Source organism: Haliotis rubra, unplaced genomic scaffold (assembly GCF_003918875.1).
Source record: "Haliotis rubra isolate DU_JTF1 unplaced genomic scaffold, ASM391887v1 Scf37, whole genome shotgun sequence".
NCBI classification, from domain to species: Eukaryota; Metazoa; Mollusca; class Gastropoda; order Lepetellida; family Haliotidae; genus Haliotis; species Haliotis rubra.
Genome location: NW_025767046.1, coordinates 433233 through 448674, shown reverse-complemented (window position 1 = coordinate 448674; position 15442 = coordinate 433233). Strand labels below are relative to the sequence as shown.

Genomic DNA, 15442 nt, shown 5'->3' with positions numbered 1-15442 from the left:
GGACAAGACGTTTTCAACGGGTCAATGCTGTTTACATTGTTGATTCATTGGAAATGTTCTAAAAAATCTAACCAAAGCGAAAAGATTGTAGGTCAAGAACTTCATTTCAAGTGTAAATGCAATAATGCAGCTGTGAAGGTGCATCGGGTGTTTTGGGCAAACAACATTCAGTGGTGGATAAAGGAGTCAATGAGCGTGGACATTGCCATCTCTCCACACAAAGTAATAAGGGGGAGATAATAAGTTGTAGAGGGAATCCCCCGCTAGGTGGCGGAGTTTTTCAGCATTAGCATAAAGTGGATTTGTTTTGGGCGCTCACAAACGATGGCTTCTCAAACTCACAAGAAGAAAGTCTGCTATTATTATGACGGTAAGTGATTTTTCATAAGTTATTTTAGTAATCTGCAAGTTTTAGGAAGTTTCTACGCGATGGTTTTTAAATGAGCACTCATTCCCTTTGTCGGTCACCGCCTCTGAGGAAACTTCCCCATGCCGGTCTGTGTTGTCATTTCAAAGAAAAAGTATTATTTTTGTTGTTTTATGCAGAAACGTAGATTTTACGAAAAAAATACTGGCACGTATTCGCTTTGATTTTATGTGTAGTCATTAAATCCACAACTTTCCTATTTTCTTTGCGTTAAGACTTAAATAGTAGGAAAACATTGCTACAACACACGCGCAAAAAGTATGGAAGCCCCGTTTTCCGAATTATGGCGGTTAAATTTGGAATTTTTGTTTTGGGCATCCAAATCTGCCCAAGATTACTATATATGTCACTGTATGGTTACTGATCTGAATTATTGGAGTTGTTTCATTGAGTCATCGCGACAGTTTAGCAATATAATGGTTTTTGGGCATACAAAATTTATATTTGGGAAAACTATGGCACACCAGTGGTACTATTATGTTGGTGTACCAAGTGTAAAGAACAAGTCATCATTGGTCCTGCAATTCACATCTTATCACTGCAAGATTTGCATGACTGATTAAGATGATTAACAGAAGTGTATATAATTTAATGAATACTCTTACTTAGTTGATGTTAATGAAGAGCTTACTGAAAATGCTGAGGTCATGTTTGCATGGTATTGTACGAAATCATCAGAGATTAGGCCAACAGATCAGTAATTTTGATCAGGTATTTTCAGATGATTCTATTGAAAAATACTGTTTAGTAGTCACATTTCTGTTTTAATGAGCATTCCTTATATATATGTATTGAATTTTGTATTTGTCTATGTAAAAGAATGTTATCAAGTCTAATCAGGAACCGGAATAGGTTTTCATATTTCTGGTATTTACCTTCACTTTTATGGTTGTCACATTCAGTTTAATCACTGTGATGACATTTTGCATACAGTCAATTAGTAATAAAGTGTAAATAATGTTGTTAGAGCTTCACAATTGTGCATAATGGTGTTGGAGACATTGTATTGAGTAATCCTCTACCAGTAACACAACAATCAGTTGACAAAACTGCAGCTGTCATTGGATCACATACAAATGTGAAAACGTACATTTTGTGGTGTCATCTTCAACAGTTTACAATATCTTGTCTTCAAATACTGTATTTGTTTGCAGTCACATGACTGATATAGTGGTTATCCTGTATTGGAAACTAAGGTTGTATATGGTCGTTGTAGGCACAGGTACTACAGATATGTAGCCAGGTGTGTTTCTGTATATAGAGTCCATTCTCCAGTGTCTTGTTTTCTTGACTGAAAAAATCTCACCGCTGTATGAAATGCATTTGATTAAGTTGTATAACAAACAAGTATACACAGTAACAAATATGATGTGCAATCTCACTTGCAATTAGGCAAATGGGGCCAACTACATTTGGTTTTGGGTTAAGGAATATGAAGTCGTCTTCCGTTTTGGGTATATGTTATGTTTCTACAGAAACATGTTTATTACATAGAGCGATGTTTTGATGTAGATTCTTACACTGTTTTCAAGCTAAAAGTGGCTACAACAGAGTGATGAGAAGTATATATACATGGTATATTGGGACAAACATCAGATTAACAATAACATGAACAGCAGCATGTAATTTAATAACAAGTGGCGCATAATTGGATGAAGCCAGGTGGGGTTTAAGATCAACAAATAGCACAGCCATGAAGCCAGTAAGCAGGAGGGATTAAGCAGTAAAACAAGTGAAAATATTGTAATCTACACACTCTATTAAAAAGTGGCTTTATTTGATAAACAGGAAGTTGTTATCCATAAAGTCATACGCTACATTGTTGATGATAACATGGCATGTAATAAATCATTTAAAGCACACAAGTTATGGGAATGAAGGATTGTATAAATGATCATTCTAATTTGAAATATTAGTATACCATCATGACAGAAATCATAACATTCATCATATTTATGCTCACAGTTTGTATTGAGGGTGAAAGACAGCCCACAATTCTGGAAGCCCAAATTTCATAGCATTTCGGTTCACTATTAAATTTGATGTACTGCCTGTGATTGAAATTGTGGGCAGTGTTTGCTCTAGGCATAAAAATTTAGGAGTCATCATGACTCCCTGGTATCATGAGAGGGAGTCATGGACATGGTTTTGGGAGTCAGCTTCAGTTTGGAGCTTTCGTCAAAAACAAGGAAAGACAGGTCAGGTATTTAATCAGCACTGAGCAGTTAAATTGCAAACATTTAGTTTTATAGTTTTAGAAGTTTAGATTGTCTGAACTAAGGGCCCAGTAGCATTGTGTCCCCAATAGTGGTGGTCCGATTAATTGAAATAATCGAAGATTGATCGCAGTGGCCAAACGACTAAGCAATGGATCACATTTTCTCATAATCGAACACAAACGATTTTGGAACAGCTGTAATAGAGTTTGAAATACTTGATGATGGAATATATCTAAGAAAACTCACTTCACTTTCTGAAAACATGACTGAAAGTATTACTGAATATTTCTTGAAGAATCTTGGAAGTTAATGTTACACTGGAACTGAATCATTTTACACTGGATGTGAAATCTGCAAATGTAATTTGTGCAGTTTCTAAAAAAGAAGAAAAGAGAACCGTCATATAAAGCAGGGGCATATAGGGTTACCCTCAGTGTCCGTCCGTCCGTATGTACGAAACAGGGAATGTATTCTATCCACTTCTCCACCATAACCGCTCTGTGGAATTCAATGAACTTATACATGGGCTTTCTTGGGACTCTGATGGTGTGCATCTCATATTTTTTAAATTTTTTTGGATTTTTTTTGTGTGTAAGTTTAGAGACATTTGAACTTAGGTACATTTTGCTGAATTTCTCTATGATGATAGTGCAATAGGGGATGAAGTCTATCCACTTCTCCACAAAAACTGTTCAACAGAATTGAATGAACTTCTACATGTCTTTTGTAGGGACTCTAAAGGTGTGCATTTCATAATTTTTTATGCAATTTCTTAATTTTGTCACTTTTACAGATGTTTGAACTTAGTTGAATTTTGTTCTATTCAGCCAGTGTTCGTTCCATCCAACAGGGGGTGTACGTTATCCACTTCTCCTCAAAAACTACTTTATGGAATTCTTTTAGATTACACATGTGCTTTATAGGGACTCTAAAGGCGTGCATCTCATATTTTGATTTTGTATTTTTTTTTTTTTTTCTAATTTTAATGCCGTTTGAACTTAGATAAATTTTGTTGAATTTCTCTCTGAATATAGTGTTGTAGGGGTGAAGTCTATCCACTTCTCCACAAAAGCTGCTCAACAGAATTGATTGAGCTTCTACTTCGCAGGTTTCATTGGAACTCTAAAGGTGTGCATCTCATACCTTGTTCATCCAATTTCTTAATTTTGTCACTTCTACAGATGTTTGAACTTAGTTGAATTTAGTTCTATTCATCCAGTTCGTCCCATACAACAGGGGGTGTACTTTATCCACTTCTCCTCAAAACCCACTGCACAAAACTCATTTAGCTTACATATGTCTTTTATAGAGACTCTAAATGTGTGCATCTCTTATTTTGTTTTTGTATTTTATAGTTTTTTTTGTATGTTTAGAGACATTTGAACTTAGACAAATTTTGTTGAATTTCTCTCTGATGATAGTGAAATAGGGGATTAAGTCTATCCATTTCTCCACAAAAACTGCTCAACAGAATTGATTAAGCTTATACATGTGTTTCATTGGGACTCGAAAGGTGTGTACTCAGTGTAGGGAACTCTTCCTACAGCAGCGGGGGCATCCGTGTCCCTGGACAGATTTTTTCTTGTTCTTTATATACCTATCAGCAACTACAACCTGAAAAGGAAAATCTAAAAAATGACGCTTACCAATTTTTTTCTAGATGATTGGTCGTTGGTATTGAACCAATCATCAAGTGTGAGATTTCAACCAAATCCCAACACTAGTCCACAATGACGTAAGCTTCTAAATTCACTGTGTATTTGAGGTAATTTGTGCATCAAATACACAGGTTTTCTTTGTCATGGCAAACATTGTATGGTGGTGTCCAGCGGTCTTGGAAGCCCTTAATTGTGAAACGTTTGGATTACCACAATGACTTTCATGCTTAATTTTGAACGCTGTAAACATTAAAGCTTACACATGATATCTTTGTTTCATAAATACTTTTCATATTCATATTGGAATTTCTGTGACAATAATAAATATTTCAGGTGACATTGGAAACTACTACTATGGACAAGGTCACCCCATGAAGCCCCACAGAATACGAATGACACACAATCTTATCCTCAACTATGGACTATACAGGAAGATGGAGATTTATGTGAGTAGATGTGAAAATTATGCAGCAGTGTCAGCTCAGCTGAACATGATCAGAATTAAGGGTGGAAAGAACAAGCACAGTAATTGATTAAATTAACTGAAGTGATTAGTTTGGTGGTCATTGCAAAATGATGGACTGGTGGTCAACAGTTAGTTTAAGGTGCCACAGTTTGTTGTTAAGAGTGGTGTCCCTTGGCAATGCCTGGATCCATGGACCGTGGTTCTACTTCTGTGATGTTTTGTAATGGGACTCCTTTGGTTTGTCAGCATGTCATATTTACACATGCTCAGCTCTTTCAGATTCCCTCCTTAAATGAAGCTGACTTGTTGTGATACAACTGAATATTTTTATAATGTGTATTGAATGAACACCCTTAGCAATTCTTAAATGTACACTCTATCAAATAGATAACAATTTGACCCTTATTAACAGAGGCCCCACAAAGCCACAGCTGAAGAAATGACCAAATTCCACAGTGATGATTACATCAAGTTTTTACGCAGCATTCGTCCAGACAACATGTCAGAATACAACAAACAGATGCAGCGGTGTAAGTCTTGCTAAGTTTTCCTTGTTTTAGATGTTATGTTAGAGCCTTTCTGAAATGTTATTTTGGATAGCTATTTTTTATTTACCATTCCAAATAGGATGATTCACCCCAAAACTTGAATCAAAGAAATGTTTAGCCTTGACAATGTTAACAGTCGTCAAATGTGATGCTAATTCTGTTATCCTCCAAATGAGTGTAACTGAAGAAAATGTTTGTCTCTCTGAAACAAAAATGAGTTGTACTTATATTTGATTTGATTATTATGTACTGACCTATTGCTGTCTGTTGCAGTCAATGTTGGTGAAGATTGTCCAGTGTTTGATGGGATGTACGAGTTCTGTCAGCTTTCTACTGGAGGCTCTGTAGCTGGTGCCGTCAAACTGAACAAACAGGCAGCTGATATTGCTGTCAACTGGGCAGGAGGTCTTCACCATGCCAAGAAATCAGAGGCCTCTGGCTTCTGTTATGTCAATGACATTGTGTTGGCTATCTTGGAACTTCTGAAGTGAGTTAAATGCTCTTTCCTGTAATATAATATGCAGTGAAACATGTCTAAACTGGCACCCCATGGGACCGAAATAAAAAGCCGGTTTAGACAGGGTGCCGCATTAGACAGTGATGATCATTTTCCAACATGACTGCTATTTACACTCGTCAGTCTCTCAATCTAGCACCCTGAGAGGAGTCGAGAAGAGTGTATTGGATTAAGGGACCTTGATTGGACTGCTCATACCCATGCCGGTTTAGACAGTGTTAATTACAGTTAAAATTTCTTGTTGGGACCGGAAAGTCTTGCGGAATACGGAATAGACAGGTGCCAGATTAGACAATGTTTTAATGATCATAATATCGTAAAATGGTGGGACTAAAATTTTATGCCGGTTTTGACAGGGTGCCGGTGTTCGCAGGTTTCACTGTAGTATGTGCCGTTCGGTTTGGGTTGATTCATTTTAACAGTTGAAAAACTGTATTGTTGGGTATTATTAGGAAACAATACATGAAACTGAAGGCTTGGTTGGATATATGAAAAATTAATGCAGTTCCTCTTAAATATATTTATATGGCTAAACGTTTTCACTCTTCATCTTTTGTGTTCTCCCGTGTGGCATATAGTCACAGCAATGTCTGTGGAGCATTTCAACATTCTGATAATTCAGATTATGATGATGCAATGAGAACATCAGTGTAAAGATCTTTTGTATCTGTTTGGGAGTTCGTGAAGCTCTGCCTTGGTATACTCAACTATGACATAATTCTGTATTTTCAGGTACCACCAGCGTGTGTTGTATGTGGACATTGACATCCATCATGGTGATGGTGTAGAGGAAGCTTTCTACACAACAGACCGTGTCATGACTGTATCATTCCATAAGTATGGTGAATACTTCCCTGGTACAGGAGATCTCAGGGTATGCTACCTCTCCCAATTGCTTCTTTATCCATTTAGGATTTTAAAAATTCTAGCATTACATGCCTGTGAGGTTTTAAGATATATTAATATAAGAACAGTATTTAATAAAGCAGCCATGGATTAAAATGACAATTGGTATGAAATCTGTCAATACAGACCAAAATCAATTCAGTTTGTATGTGCAAGCAATGATTTCAATTGTGGGAATATATAGAACAAATGGTATTTTAAATTTGTGTTAAACATGTTTATTTTACCTTTCCAGGTCTTGTCCTTTGCAATTTTAGGATGTGTTTTATATCTTGACAGTTTGTTTTGTCAAATGGTCTCTTTCAGTTGATTAATCTTTATTTACCAAGCTTTGTTGTTCTCCCTCTGCAGGACATTGGGGCTGGTAAGGGGAAGTACTACGCTGTGAACTTCCCCCTCAGAGATGGAATCGATGATGAATCATATGAGAGTATTTTTAAACCGGTATGTTGAAATAGTTTCTCTTTGATGAAGTTAAATACTTTCCATGGTTTCCATTGGATCACTGTAGCCTCAAAATAGTAATGATTGATTTGCCATAGTAATAGAAGTTTTTATACTGGACTTGACTTTGTTGGACTTTTGATTTGTTTGTTTTCTGCAGTTCCAAATAGTAGGATATATCTACAGGAAGTTGTTTGTTACCACAATATCACTCAGTGTCCAGTATGTATTGGCTCCTCAACCTTTCTCTACACTATGCTTGTTTCACTGCCAGGTGATCATGAAAGTGATGGAGATGTACCAGCCCAGTGCTATTGTACTTCAGTGTGGAGCAGACTCTTTGTCTGGTGATCGACTTGGATGCTTCAACCTCACCCTCAAAGGTAGCTACATACACATGACATACCTGTGGTTGTCATGTCTGTACCTACATTTCCAGGTAGTACAAGGGACATGAGCAGTCAGTTCATCCAAGACGGCAGAAACCTATGATAATGGGTTACAAATCTAGTTTACCCTGTGTTTGTTCCTTCCTTTGTCATAATTATACACATGCTTGTGGGTGATCAATATCTCAGACCAACGTCACTTTTCCACAGTTGGGGTAACATTAAATTCACATTTCATGATTATGCCAGTCTTGGTAATATGTTGGTCTAGCCCTGCTAAGGCAGTCTTCCCCTTCATTCTTATCACTTTACAAGCTTTAGCCTAATAACAGTGAGCATTTGCTACTTTGAAAGATGATCACATTGTTTTTCCCTCAACCAGTCTGTGTTACTTACCTAACAGTCCTTATTGGTACTGTTGTATTGCTCTTGTGTAATGTTGGTGGAATCGTGTCGCAGGGCATGGAAAGTGTGTTGAGTACATGAAGAAGTGGAACCTGCCAGTGCTACTGCTCGGAGGAGGAGGTTACACCATCAGGAATGTTGCCCGCTGCTGGACATTTGAGACATCCATAGCCCTTGCCGTGGATATGGCTAATGGTATGTGTGTTATTGTATTACTCTTAATGTTAAGAATAGTACATGTTGAATGTATTTTTCTTTTTATGCAATATTCAGTCTTTCAATGTTTATGATCAGAATTATGCATGTTACAGTTAAACTTTTGAAATCTGCTGGTTAACAGTTCTTAATATTTCGCTGAAGTAAAGGTAAATGTGTAATTATTGTGTGTGTGACTGACCAATTGTTAAGGCATGAATATTGTATGAATAGTCAGGTAATAGAAACATCAGATTTGTTTTTAATTCTTTAGTTCATAAGAATTTCATTGTGTGTCTTGATGTTTCAGAGCTGCCATATAATGACTACTTTGAATATTATGGACCAGACTTCAAACTGCATATCAGCCCTTCCAATATGGCCAATCAGAACACAACAGAATACCTGGATAAAATCAAGTAAGTTTGAAAGATGAATCTAATGAGCCAGTTCTGATAACTGGGAGTGGAGGAATGGATTTAAACACCACATTACAAATATTAGTCCTGATAAGGAGGAAGAACAACATGAATGTCACTTGTTGGAATAATTTAAAGATTTCCAGTCAAGATCTAAATGTTGAAATAAGGAAAAGGTTTGAAACTGGGACATTGTCTGGCTGTAGTTTGGATAATCCATAACTGTTATGTTGATCTACTTAATCAGCTGTTACAAGCTGAGTGGTATTTTGAATGATTAAAGATGACCTTGAAGGACTGCCAGTTTGCCAAATGTTATGCCTCTTTAATTGACAGGGATAGTCACATTCACAGTCACCTTCTGCTTGTCAGATTACTGTGAGAATTTGTTTAGATTTACCTGTGGTTTTGATTTAACTAAACAATGTTTTCAGGACTCGTTTGTTTGAAAATCTAAGGATGCTTCCTCATGCACCAGGTGTTCAGATGCAAGGTAAGCAGTATCACAATCACATATTTGTTCCCAGAGCCTTTCTGATTGACTTGTGTAAACTGGAATACATTGGGGAGAATAATTTTTGTATCAAACAGGAAAATAATGTAGTAACAACTCAATAAAATACAAATTAAATCTGGAATATTGCTGAGTGCAGCATAAAACTAAACTCACTCACTCACTCACTCACTCACAAATTTAAGTTACTTGTATCATGTTATATATGTTGACCGCTCTACTAAATCTTTTACCAGACACGTTTCTTGTTTTCTTGCAGCTATACCAGAGGATGCTATCCAAGATGATAGTGAAGATGAGGAGAAGGAAAACCCTGATGAGAGGATTTCAAGTATGTATTTATCACTATGATATGTTCATTCAAACAATCTTTTGAGAATATGACCTGTTTTGAGACAGGCATATGTATATGTGATTATAGAATCTTTGTTCTTTAGAAACCTACCATAATGGAATTTTTGTTAAAGTTAAATTTTAATATTACAGTTCGAGCCAGTGACAAGAGAATTGCATGTGATGAGGATCTGTCAGACAGTGAGGACGAAGATGGAATTGGACGCAGAGACAGAATGAACTACAAACCAAAACCCAAGCGAGCTCGTAATGAAGATGAGAAGAAAGATGGAGATAAAGGTCAGTTTCTATACCAATATCCATATACTCTGATGGTGGTTTGTCTTAATCTGAGCTAGAAAATGGATACTTCTTCTTGTGACATGCCTCTGTTGATAGACAGTTTACCTGGTGAGCACAAGATCAGTCGATAGCTCATAGAGCCTTGTACAAGTACTGTTTATACATTTTGAACTGTTGATCCCTGCCTGGCTCTCGGCAGTAATAGGTACAACAAGGACTGGTCGGCTTGGAGTCCGTATAATGTGTCTGAGTGGGGTATTCATGCTTCACTACGGCATGGTATCTCAGTGGGCTAGCACTATAAAACCAGCTTCAGTCTGGGCTAGTACAAGCAGCTGCACATACACACGCATGCACATCATCATATGAGCAAAATAATCTCAAGCACGGCGTTAAACCCAATTTCACCTCACCTCACCTCACCTCACATGTTGAACTGTTATCCTATCTCACTGGAGGGGTGGTGGGGTAGCCATTGGTTAAAGTGTTCGCTCGTCACGTTTAAGACCCGGGTTCGATTCCCCACATGGGTACAAAGTGTGAAGCCCATTTCCAGTGTCCCCCGCCGTGATATTGCTGGAATATTGCTAAAAGCAGCATAAAACCATACCTACTCACTCATTATCTCATTGGGCTAGTATTTAGAACGGGTAGAAATCTGCCCAAGTGTTCGCAAATGTGGATGCATGCACATTACTGTATCATTCAAACACTCAACTCTTCTTCTACTGACCTTGTAACGTGAACATTTGAATGTGCACCTGAACTGGTTTCTTGTGTCTAATGTATTTATTAAATCGGGGGATCTGACTTGTGTTGCCTATGCTTACTGGTTTGTCGGATGGGGAGTACATAACCAGCAGACTCGTGTGATGTGAATAAAAATGTTGCTGACTACAGCAGTATACAGCATTCTCTGACTCACTACTAATATGTTTAGTTTGTGTATGTGTAATACAAGAAAAATAATTGCATTTATTATGTTGTTATAGACTCAAAAGATGACAAGAAGGATGTCAAGAAAGAGCCTGGTGAGGCCAAGGATGAGAGCAAGCAGGCTGCAGGGTGAGTCATGACTAAAAGTCACCATTTACTCATGTTTGATCTCTTACACATAGGACCGCCTCCGTGGTGTAGTGGTTAGAGCGTCCGCCCGGAGAGCAGAAGATCGCGGGTTCGATCCCAACCGCGTCATACCAATAGACGTTGTAAAATATGGTACTTGTTGGTCCCTGCCTGGCGCTCAGCATTAGTGGGTACAACAAGGACTGGTCAGCTCGGAGTCAGTATAATGTGTCTGAGTGGGGTTATTCATGCTTCACTGCGGCATGGTATCTCAGTGAGCTAGCACTATAAAACCAGCTTAAGTCTGGGCTAGTACAAGCAGCCGCACATACACACACGCACACACGCATGCACGTTGTCATATGAGCAAAATATTCTCAAGCACGGCGTTAAACCCAATTCAATTTCACCTCACCTCACCTCACATGTTGAACTGTTTTCCTATCTCACTGGAGGGGTGGTGGGGTAGCCATTGGTTAAAGTGTTCGCTCGTCACGTTTAAGACCCGGGTTCGATTCCCCACATGGGTACAAAGTGTGAAGCCCATTTCCAGTGTACCCCGCCGTGATATTGCTGGAATATTGCTAAAAGCAGCATAAAACCATACCTACTCACTCACTATCTCATTGGGCTAGTATTTAGAACGGGTAGAAATCTGCCCAAGTGTTCGCACATGTGGATGCATGCACATCACTATCATTCAAACACTCAACTCTTCTTCTACTGACCTTGTAACGTGAACATGTGAATGTGCACCTGAACTGGTTTCTTGTGTCTAATGTATTTATTAAATCGGGGGATCTGACTTGTGTTGCCTATGCTTACTGGTTTGTGGGATGGGGAGTACATAACCAGCAGACTCGTGTGATGTGAATAAAAATGTTGCTGACTACAGCAGTATACAGCATTCTCTGACTCACTACTAATATGCTTAGTTTGTGTATGTGTAATACAAGAAAAATAATTGCATTTATTATGTTGTTATAGACTCAAAAGATGACAAGAAGGATGTCAAGAAAGAGCCTGGTGAGGCCAAGGATGAGAGCAAGCAGGCTGCAGGGTGAGTCATGACTAAAAGTCACCATTTACTCATGTTTGATCTCTTACACATAGGACCGCCTCCGTGGTGTAGTGGTTAGAGCGTCCGCCCTGAGAGCAGAAGATCGCGGGTTCGATCCCAACTGCGTCATACCAATAGACGTTAAAATATGGTACTTGTTGGTCCCTGCCTGGCGCTCAGCATTAGTGGGTACAACAAGGACTGGTCGGCTCGGAGTCAGTATAATGTGTCTGAGTGGGGTATTCATGCTTCACTGCGGCATGGTATCTCAGTGAGCTAGCACTATAAAACCAGCTTAAGTCTGGGCTAGTACAAGCAGCCGCACATACACAAACACACACACGCATGCACGTTGTCATATGAGCAAAATATTCTCAAGCACGGCGTTAAACCCAATTTCACCTCACCTCACCTCTCTTACACATAGGCCATATAAATAGGATCCAACAAATGTGAAACAATATCAGTGAGAATGCACTTTTGTACACCAAGAAATAGCAAGGGTGAATTGAAACAGTTGTGAATAGACCTCAGCCTCCCTTTTTGTCTGGCACAAAGCAATGTGGATGAAGAATGTTCCAGCAATAACCACTCCTTTAACTGTAATTTTTTTCAGCGTGATTCTCTTTTAGTATTCATACTTCTATCTACATCTTGATTTATGTTCCTGGACACATTGACTTATGTCTTCTATTTCCATTTCAGTGATGATAAGAGTGAAGGAGGTGAAAAGAAAGGTACGTTGAAGTATGAATGTGATAGATCAGTTAGTTATGTTACTGATGTTAGTGTGTTAAGGCTTTCCACTCAAGAGTCACTCACATCACTCCTTAGATCCTAACTGACAATTAAGTCATGTGGGTCCTCTTTTATTGCTCCTGCAGGCGTTGAAATGATTTTTTACCTGTTTTTTGGTACCATTTCTCAAAGGGCAGTCCACCCCAACTGGGTACGCTTGTCTAATATTTGTTGTATTTATTGCAGAGGCTGCCAAAGAAGCTGGTGCTCCCGAAAGTAAGGAGTCAGACCAGAGCAGCCAGGAACCCACCAAGATGGAACATTGAGCTTCGTAATCATTAGGACATGGATTAAGGCACAGCTGTATAAACTCACTTCATCCTGTTGATGGTGTATCAGTCACCATTCACTATGGTTGTAAGACAGAAAATAGGATACAGCTGTTTATGTGCTGGTGATGTATGACGGCACTCATACTACGATGGTACTGTTTCCTGGACAATCCTTTTCCGGTGGAATGAATTGTAATGAACAAATGTGCTACTTCTCAAAGCTCGTGCAGCTATAAGTCAGGTTGTTGTATGTCTGTGAACAGACAACCAGATTGTTATCATGAGACACAGCATATCATTTTTATCTTGCTCATTCATCATCTTTAACCTTCATATATTTCCATGATATTTTGTATTTTTAGGTGTGTTACCATGTAATGAGGTTGACATCTCTCAATTGTCACAGGGACGTTTTGGAAATGTTTTGTATCTCGGACGCATGTCTCCATCAGTGCTATGTATTCACCATGACATCTTGCCTTGGATTTGAACTCCATCCATCTGTTATCATTCACACACAGCTGACAACTCATTACGTTGCTTTGACACATGCTCAGACCACTCCTTTGATGCATTCTCAGATGTTGGTTCAATGAAACTGTTTGCCCTGGTTAAAATTTTGGATTTTTGGAAAGTTTATTGGTGGACATTTGACATACTGTTTTTGAAATGAAGATTTCAATAAGTATTCAGTGTAAAGGATTTATGACTCTTCTCGACTTTTGTGGGAAGACAGGAGACCTGTAGTATAGCCGAGAAGGCAATGGGTTTCATTTAAATGATATTAAAGTATTAAAGGAATTGAGGGACAGGTAGGGTTTATGGTATCTGCCAGAAGCATGCAAGTCCTAAATGGTTAAAATTAGAAGGAACCATTAAGTTATTACTGACAAAGATGGTAATAAGTGTACATAATAATAATTGTCTTTGTTACTGCATCAACTGACTTATAATCATGATCACAAACAAATTGGTTTTAGAAAATTCTTAATACATCCAAAGAGGATCAAGTTTTCAAAATTGTAAAAACAGTTAATCTATCTTGGATGTATTGTTTGTAAATGAAAGGCTGTACATAGAATGTGTTTGTATTTTGTAACTGCACACTGTTTGGAATTTATGCTTTTGTCTCTTAGTATTGTATTTATCTCTTGATCTGGGTAATTAATCAAGTCTTAAAACAGTGAATCCTACTTGTTTTATTTGGGGTGATATGTTCTGGTCTAGTCAGTTCCAAGCTTGTTGCCAAGTCATAGCTGGAACAGAAATGAGCCCATTTCTTGACCATGTTGATGCATGTACAATATCATATTACTACAATGTTTGGGGACAAATTAGTATTTTTGTCTTTACTTTTGTACATATCTTTCAGCTTGGCAAATATCATGTTTAGTCTTATGGACCTGGACATTATTCAATTTTGGATTTTTGGACTTTCATACTAATTTTCCTTAGTTTTATGAAGAATCATTTTCATTTTGAATGGAAACACTCATTGAAACTCACTGTAATAAACATCTGAAAGTACACGTTTTTCTGCATGTTCTGTTGCTTCCCTGGACACATTCCCTTTACATCTTCACACAAGTTTATTTTCCCTTGCGCGCTTAGGGGGGGATATAGTATTAGGCTCCGTCCGTCCGTACGAATTGGAATATCTTAAGAACCGTTGACTAGATTCTTTTCATATTTGGTACCTAGGTTCATCACAGTATAAGAAAGGCTCCAGTCAGGTTTGGTGACCTTGACCTTCATTTCAAGGTCACAAGGGGACTTTAACGTTTTACCCTTGTCAGCTGAGATATCTCAAGAACTGTTCACTGGAATTTCTTCATATTCGACATCAAGCTTTATTTAAGGAAGGCACAGGGCCCAGTCGATTTTGGTGACCTTCACTCAATTTTCAAGGTCATGGCGACACTTTGAAGATTTCAGCATGTAAAGCTTCATGTGAAGATTGTCAGCAAGATACCTCAAGAACTGTTCACTGGATTTTCTTCATATTCAACACCAAGCTTTATCTAGGGAAGGCACAGTCCCAGTCAATTTTGAACCTTCATAATTTTCAAGAACGACACTCACTGATTTCAGCATTTTAAACTTCATGTTAGACTATTCAAGACTTCACTGGATTTTCTTCATAGACTTTCAAGACTTCCCTTGAATGTTTTTCAATAAGCAATTTTTTATTACTAATTTTGCATATTTTATACACCAAGACATTCATGTCATGGTCAAAGTGAGTCTTTGAACAACTACAGAGCAAGATATCAAGAGAGGTTTACTGGTCATGTGTTTGTTGACATTTAACTTCATCTTAAACTACGACCTTCACTTTCATTACTGTTTAAGTTTGATTTGATAATTTGCGGCGGGGATTATGTCACCTTAGTGACAATGCTTGTTGATATTTACAAGCTCTTCAGTTTATTTTATATTACAGCATAACTGGGACAACTAGTTTACAGTTGGAGAAATTGTTTACCCAGAGAACATCTGGAGGC

The 15442-nt window shown here is 38.0% G+C and overlaps 1 protein-coding gene across 1 annotated transcript; it reads left to right on the top strand.

Moving 5' to 3' along the window:
• Positions 1–271: 271 nt before the first annotated feature.
• On the top strand, positions 272–14465 carry LOC124285845 (probable histone deacetylase 1-B). The gene is made up of 15 exons (XM_046722118.1): positions 272–370; positions 4638–4750; positions 5183–5300; positions 5592–5805; positions 6568–6709; positions 7093–7185; positions 7460–7568; positions 8034–8174; positions 8485–8593; positions 9028–9086; positions 9367–9438; positions 9594–9740; positions 10736–10808; positions 12574–12605; positions 12853–14465. The coding sequence occupies exons 1-15, from the start codon at positions 325–327 to the stop codon at positions 12930–12932; spliced, it is 1548 nt and encodes a 515-aa protein (XP_046578074.1). The 5' UTR covers positions 272–324; the 3' UTR covers positions 12933–14465.
• The last annotated feature ends 977 nt before the right edge of the window (positions 14466–15442 follow it).

What these genes read in the sequence shown, in the direction of transcription:
- LOC124285845 (XM_046722118.1), top strand. Translation starts at nt 325, where the DNA reads ATGGCTTCTCAAACTCACAAGAAGAAAGTCTGCTATTATTATGACG. An exon ending in CTTCAACCTCACCCTCAAAG is followed by an intron (nt 7,569 to 8,033) that starts GTAGCTACATAC and finishes ATCGTGTCGCAG; the next exon opens with GGCATGGAAAGTGTGTTGAG. An exon ending in GAAGAAAGATGGAGATAAAG is followed by an intron (nt 9,741 to 10,735) that starts GTCAGTTTCTAT and finishes ATGTTGTTATAG; the next exon opens with ACTCAAAAGATGACAAGAAG.